The sequence below is a fragment of the Canis lupus genome, chromosome 20 (assembly GCF_011100685.1).
Source record: "Canis lupus familiaris isolate Mischka breed German Shepherd chromosome 20, alternate assembly UU_Cfam_GSD_1.0, whole genome shotgun sequence".
Taxonomy (NCBI): Eukaryota; Metazoa; Chordata; class Mammalia; order Carnivora; family Canidae; genus Canis; species Canis lupus.
In genome coordinates, this window is record NC_049241.1 from 40,630,999 (window position 1) to 40,638,720 (window position 7,722).

Genomic DNA, 7,722 nt, shown 5'->3' on the forward strand with positions numbered 1-7,722 from the left:
CAAACATAATTCTTATGCATAGATGAGAACATCTGATGAACTTAGTCAACTGATACTGTCCAGCATATAGCCACACACCTGATGATACCTTTTCTAATTTTAAATACCAACACTATAAATAAATAAGCAAACAAATAAATACCAACACTGTGTATGACCTGACAATACAGTTAAAGCAAAAGAAACTAGCTGACCAGATAAAAAGGTGTTTGTGAGGAAGAGATCTGATGCCTTTTCTATCAGGGAAATGACCTCTAGAAACAGAGGTCCTAGTAGCTTTGCTAAAGCTATAGTGTGGAAATCCCAAATCCAGAGGTTCCAATGGGTCTCCGTTCTTCAATTTTTTGCTGAACACAAGGAGAGGAAGTCTGCAATACTTCCAGGAGCAAATCACAAAAAAAGCTGTATATTTTAACTTCCCAATAGCTGCTAATAAAGCCCTGAGTATCTAAATCCAAGGTATTAGTGAATCTTTGCTGACTATGGGGGGGTGGGGGGATGGGGTGGGGGAGATCCCTAAAATAGATAAAATAGTAGATAATAGTAGATAAAGCAGCTTTTATAGAAATCACACACAACACACCTTAGTTACTTTCATTTAAATAACAAGAAAATTATGTGGATTAAATCATGCCAAAGTGTCCTTGACCTTCACTTTAAACAGATTAACAAGATCAATATAACAGTTCCTGAAGAAAGGGCAGTGAAAACAGTGAAATAAGAGAAATGGCCCCACTTTCACATAATGGCCAACAGCAGAAGAGAAAGAAACATGCTGGGATATTGTCTAAATGCCCATAAAAATATTCATAGTACACAATGTTTTATGTGAGTATACTATGTACTAGTCTAATATTGCATAGCACGAAACATACATGGTGAAGACAATAACCGGCCTGAAGTGCAAGAATGAAAAACATGCTAGCTTAATTGTTAAAAATAAGACTTTTGCAGGAATAAACAACTCTTTAAAATTTCCATAGAACACCCCCAAAATCAAGGAGATACAAGCTAAAATCTCTTTCAACATTAGACATTAGCACATGAAACAACGGAGTTCAATCAGACCAGAGGCACCGATTATTCAGGGCACACCCTGGGCACCTCTCAAGACATCTGCCAGAAACTCACACATAGTTGTGTACAGGATGGTGATTCTGAGGCTAATTATATCTTATCTCATAAAGTTTCATAAGACTCACTTTCTGAAACCAGTGTTAACCTACATAATTCTGCTTCAGTGTACTTCCAATCTATCCTGAATCTATTCCATTCTTCCTTTCTAATCCTTAATGGTTAGGAATTTGAGGGTCTTAAATATGCATATTTTAGAAAACAAGGTAAAGCATTAAATGTGTCCAACCAATCCAACATATACCTAAATTTGGTTTCACTTACAGTGCCATTCAATCAATCAATGTGGAGGAGACATCAGTTAGCAACAGCTCATATTTAGATTTAATTAGGGTAAATTACACTTGAAATTGACAACACTGCTCACCTTTAGGACAGAGGCTAAGCTGGTCATGTGCTCATTGAGGGCACCCTCGGACTCCTTGTAGGTCAAGCAGGTGAACTGGTACTCCTCAGGATCAAAGGCATCGGCCCCCTGCTGCTCCACATCACTGGCTACTCCCACGTAATAGTCCTCTATGTCCCCTGGGTCCTCATCCTCTTCTTCCTCCTCACAATTTGGGTCATAGTCCTCTTCATTGCTGTCAGACCCCTGGCTATTCATGTCCACAGACATCTTAGCATCCAGCCAAGTTGCAGATCAGGAAAGCAGTTTTTTCCCTCCCCCCAAACTTTACCACTTTCTCAAATGCATTAGTGTTTTTTGTCTTCTAAGGAAGGAAAAGAAAAAAATTAGTGTTACTTACTTTCACTATGAGAAATTATAACAGTAACCACTCAAGAATAAAATAGCATAGCCTGGTCCTACCCCCATTATGGCCTATGCCAACTCTAGTCCCATATAGGAAATGTCACCATCATCTCCCTACCCAGGCTTATCTAAAGAAACTCTCTCCTTGAGGGGCAGAAGCAGCTAATAATGGTAATTTCACATGAAGGGCCTGGCATGAAAGAGTCAGGAAGGCTGTCTGCTCTATGTCAAGGGGTCAAATTCCCACTGACTTATCCTTCCTGCAGGAATCCTTAAGAAAGAGGCACATCCCCACAGTTGGAGGCCCACAGGGGAAGAAACCTAAAGGCCAAGCTACCAAAATTTAAAATCTCTTTGCTAATTATGCCCTACTAAGTAATGACACAGACAGTATACAAATGACACAGTTCCTTCCCACTACAATGTCCATGAAAAGAACACCACTCTTTCACAAATATCACTCTCAGATATCTAGAAAACAGGTACATGGTGAGTAAAGAAAACATAAAAGCTACAAAGCTTTTCAACATCCTCCTCTAGTCTGCAAAGTTAAGTGATTTTTCAGGTTTTTTTTTTTTTTCCAGTTTTAAAGGATTTTACTGATCCTTTAAAAACGGTACTTTGATGCAAAGAAATTGATCCAATAGTGAAGGAAAACTATAGATATACAGAGATTGTGGTAAATAGCCATTAACTTTTCTGCACAAGTACTATAGTTCAAGATCATCTGTAAAAAACAGTATTTAGTGATTTTTTTTTTAAAGATTGTATTTATTCCTGAGAGACACAGAGAGAGGCAGAGACATAGGCAGAGGAAGAAACAGGCTCCCTGTGGAGAGCCTGATGTGAGACTCGATCCCAGGACCCCAGGATCATGATCTGAGCTGAAGGCAGATGCTCAACCACAGCCACTCAGGTGCCCCTTAAGTAGTGATCTAAATCTAAAAACTAGTTAAACAGCTGCCTCTGGCTCAGGTCACAATCTCAGGCCTTGGGATTGAGCCCCAAGTTAGGTTCCTGCTCAGTGGGGAGCCTGCTTCTCCCTCTCCCTCTGCCCCTCCCCCAGTTGTGTGCATGCTCTCTATTAATAAATTTTTAAAATCTAAAAGCTAATAAATAAATCAATCTAAAAGCTAATAGAACTTTAAAATGCAAGAGCAGCTGTATTGGATGGTATATAACTAACTTTCATAGCCAAATCTAGATTAAATATAAAAGTATATATAAAGTCTATTTGAAATAGATAATCTCTCAAGGGAGTGCCTGGGTGGCTGAGTAGGTTAAGTGTCCAACACTTGACTTCAGTTCAGGTGAAGATCTCAGGACAGTGAGATCAGCAGGGAGTCTGCCTGAGATTCTCTCCCTCTCCCTCTGCCCCTCCACGGGCTCTCACCATGCGCACTTTCTCTCTCTAAAATAAATAAAATAATCGTTTTTTAAAAGATTTATTTAGGACAGCCCGGGTGGCTCAGTGGTTTAGCGCCACCTTCAGTCCAGGGCATGATCCGGGAGTCCTGGGATCGAGTCCCACGTCGGGCTCCCTGCATGGAGCCTGCTTTTCCCTCTGCCTGTGTCTCTGCCTCTCTCTCTCTCTGTCTCTACAAATAAATAAATAAAATCTTAAAAAAAAATATTTATTTATTTATTCATGAGAGACACAGACTGAGAAGAGAGGCAGAGACAGAGGGAGAAGCAAGCTCCTCGCAGGGAGCCCGATGCAGGACTCGATCCCGGATCCCGAGATCACAACCTGAGCCAAAGGCAGGTGCCCAACTGCTGACCCACCCAGGTGTCCCAATAAAATAATCTTAAAGAAAAAAAGAATCTGTCAAAAAAAAAAAAAAAAACATAATTAAGACAAAAAATAAAAATTAAATACATTAAAATAAATGTGTAAAAAAATCCCAAGTGTGCTGAACATGTAACCAGTCCAAAGTACTACAGAGCCACATTTTTTTTTAATTTTTTAAATTTTTTTTACTTTTTATTTTTTAAATTTTTTTAAATTTATTTATGATAGTCACACAGAGAGAGAGAGAGAGGCAGAGACACAGGCAGAGGGAGAAGCAGGCTCCATGCACCGGGAGCCCGACATGGGATTCGATCCCAGGTCTCCAGGATTGCGCCCTGGGCCAAAGGCAGGCGCCAAACCGCTGCGCCACCCAGGGATCCCTGGAGCCACGTTTTAATATTATAAAAATATCAGTGAATCTAAGTTTGACATGCTAACCATAAGTACTCAGTTTTAAAAAAAATCATATTAATGAGACAGCAGTAATATAATTTTGCAATTTGACTTTTAACGAATTGTCTTATATGGTAGAACCAACTAATTACAAATGAAGTACGGTACTTCTCCTTTAGAAGAAAAAGTTAATCTTTAAAATAAAAATACCTGTAATGCTTGAAGATCTTTCCAGATGTCACCCCAAATATTCTATGTCACATAATTTCCATCTAAAATGAAAAGAGAAAATTCTATTTATAGTACCCTGGTTTTGCAAATTTATTTTTTAAAAAGCAAAGACATGTAAAAGAATAAGCAGCAAGGGGCCAAAGTAACTATGAAATTATTTTCTTATAAATCCCACAGAAACACATATGTCATTATAATGAAAAGAGTTACACAACCTTCTAATAAAGAAAGCATCAAAGTAAACAGCCAATAATAATTTAACCTGGAATACTAGTGATGTAAATAGATACCCAATTCCCTCCCTCAGTTTGAAAACCCACTACCTTATTTCTCCTATTGTTCAGATTCCCTAAATTACCATCACAATTTCTTTTTTTTTTTTTTAAAGATTTTATTTACTTATTCATGAGAGACACAGAGAGAGAGAGAGGCAGAGACACAGGCAGAGGGAGAAACAGGCCCCATGCAGGAAGCCTGATCCCAGGACTCCAGGATCACGCCCTGGACTGAAGATGGCGCTAAACCGCTGAGCCACCCGGCTGCCCTACAATCCCAATTTCAATCCTAAATGTTACATACAAGTGGACAAACTAAATTGCAACAGACTTAAAGTGAGATTTTTAGTATAAAGTCATTTCCATGGTAGTAATCTAACACAGAATGTTTCATATCTCACCTTACTCACGAAAAAGTTATTTTGAAATAAAAAATGTTCCCAATAGGATGCCCACTAGGCAATATTAACACCCATCTGCCACCTCTTCTGACATGTTCAAAGGCCATTTGACCTGCTCGGAGATACAAATCCCACTATCCAAGACTGAATAAATACTACTTGCTTACTCAATTAGAAATCTTATGTCTATTTCTTTTTTTCTTTTTTAAGATTTTATTTATTTATTCATGAGAGACACAGAGAGAGAGGGGCAGAGACACAGGCAGAGGGAGAAGCAGGCTCCATGTAGGGAGCCGGATGCGAGACTCTATCCCAGGTCTCCAGGATCACATCCCCGGTCAAAGGCGGCGCTAAACTGCTGAGCCACCGGGGCTGCCCTCTATTTGTTTATCCTTTAAGATTTCGTGGAAAATCAGAACTTATAACTTCCAAAAAAAAAAAAAAAAAAAAACTTCAAACATAGACTGGTAAATATAAATTTAATGAAAATCAAAGTCCAAACAATGATTACGGAAGATTATTTCTAAAATATTAGAGAACTGATTTTTTTAACTCCTTTTTCTTTTACCTGTATTTTTATTTAAGATACTGCTTATTGGACAAATAAACTTTTTAAATATTGCTCCCATCTACAATATTTTACTACCAATATTAGTTCTCATTTAATGAGAGCCAATTTCAGGTCTGACTCATTCTCATTAAATCTTCACAAAGTGGCTATCATCTCCTTCTTAGGAATGAAGCTACAGTTCAAAAAGGTTAAGTAACTTGCCAGCAACCAGTATTACTCAGAGTCCATACTTCCAACAGATCCACTGGTTTTGGGGATTCATAACTCTGCACCACCCTTCCAGAGAACTTAATACTATCCACAAAGATGCCTCCAGAATCACAAGAAACAAAAGACCATGCTTGCCACTTTCTCTGGATTTCTCCCCAGGATCTGAGTTTAGAGGCTTCTCACCCACTAAATATTCAAGAAGCAGGGGAGAACTTCAGACTCCTCTCCAAAAACGAGAAAGTCATTTCACACTTTGTGGGTATTCTAGGTCCATATTTAAATAAAAACTTAATTTTTAATCTTTTCAAAGTTAAATATCCCTAATTCTACTCAAAAGAGTGCTGACATTGCTCAAAGGGGTCAGAATGTTATTGCCTTATAAACAGAACTGATGGCACCGCCTTGGTTTCTTTTGGATGTTAAATATTATCCCTCTACCCCAGACAGAAAAGGAATAATGGAAATTACTTTTCCCCCAGAGCCAAAGTCACGTGTTCAGGAGGCGTGACACCCTCCCTGGCCTAAAGGATCCAAACTAAAGACTTCTCTCTCAGTTTAAAGTTGACGAGAACAAAACACTCTTTGGCGAGTCTGAAGATGTTTACTCTAGACATAATATTTGGCTCTGAATGGTCATTTATCAAGGCTACATCTCCGAAGAAAACTACTTAACACTTTTAAAATAGGAACCAGTAACTTAGTTTCAAAACCATACACACTATACTATCCTGCCTAATACAGTAGCCACTAGCCCCATGTGGCTATTTTAATTTAAAAATGAAACAAACACCTAAAATTTGTTTTTTTCAGTCGCACTAGCCAAAAGTCAAAATGCTCAGTAGACATGTGTGGCTAGTGGCTACCTACTTAAGAACAGAAGTATAGAATATGTCCATTGTGGCATAAAGTTCTACAGGACAGAGCAACAGTCAGTACAGAGGTGAAGTCATCCGCCAACACCGCTGTCTCTCCTACGGCTAGCACAGCAGCGTCCGGCGACACGGCAGAGGCGCCGCCGCTCCTGGGCCGCACGCCGCACGTTTCTACCGAGGCGCAGGGGCAGCCGCGAGGACACGGAGCCCACGCGCAGGGGCACCCTTCGCAGGCGAGCGTTAACCAACTGCACGGGTGGCACTGCGAGGGCTCGGAATGAAGACTAGAGTGGGGAGCCCCGGAGGCGGCGCGTATCCCTGGCGCGCCCGGCGGGGAGGGCCCAGATGCGCCAGCGCCAGTCGGTCAGAGGCACTGGCCTCCGACCTCTCTGGGAGCTGGAAAGACTGCAGGAGGAGGAAACAGACGCCAGGCGCGCGCCCGCCCGGGTCGCAGCCTTGAGCCACCCCCTCCACGGGCGGTGCTGGGCGCTGAGACTGGGAACCGGCGGCCAGGGGCACCGGGGCCTCGCGGGCGGCGACGAAGGCGGAGCCCCGGTCGGTCTAGGGAGGCGCGGGGAGAGCCCACCCCCCCTCCCCGGCCTGCCGGGGTAAACAAGGCCGCGACCCGCGCCGCACACTTACCGGGAGCCGGAGCCCGTGGCCGCTGAGCCCGGGCGAGCCAGACCGGGTCGGGCCGGGGCAGAGGAACCGGACACAGGCGCAGAGGCGGCGGCGGAGGCGACGGGCCGACGCCGGTCAAGGCCCGCGCTCCTTCCTCCCGCGGAGCAGTCTCCGCAGCTCCGGAAGTGCTCGGTGCGGGCTGCGTCACTTCCGGTCTGGGGTCGACCCGCGGTCGCTAGGGTCGCGACTGTTGCCGGATGGTACCGTCCCTTGGCCAACGCTTCATTGGAGCCCAGCGCTCCGATCTCGAGTGTGACCCGGGCACCGCCGGCGCCCACGACTGCGGGAGGCAGCAGGGGAGAGGAGTCGGCTTATTAGAGAATGGTCAAGGGAACTCTTCCGGCTTTCGCCTACTCTCGCCGCCCGCCGGGATCCTTTTAACCAGCGCCTTTCTTGACGGACTGCTCTCTC

General features: G+C 43.0%; 1 protein-coding gene across 4 annotated transcripts in view; it reads right to left on the bottom strand.

Moving 5' to 3' along the window:
- ARIH2 (ariadne RBR E3 ubiquitin protein ligase 2) overlaps positions 1–7,437 on the bottom strand; it is a 52,013-nt gene extending 44,576 nt beyond the window's left edge. The window contains exons 1-3 of one of the 4 annotated variants that reach the window (XM_038566506.1): positions 7,273–7,435; positions 4,281–4,342; positions 1,502–1,844 (exon numbers count right to left, since the gene is read on the bottom strand). In XM_038566506.1, the coding sequence (XP_038422434.1) occupies positions 1,502–1,750 (249 nt within the window). In that variant the 5' untranslated portion in view covers positions 1,751–1,844; positions 4,281–4,342; positions 7,273–7,435. Of the gene's footprint in view, positions 1–1,501; positions 1,845–4,280; positions 4,343–6,625; positions 6,706–7,272 lie in introns of those variants that run through there. The other 3 variants (XM_038566509.1, XM_038566507.1, XM_038566508.1) reach the window with 3 other exon arrangements.
- Positions 7,438–7,722: the final 285 nt, after the last annotated feature.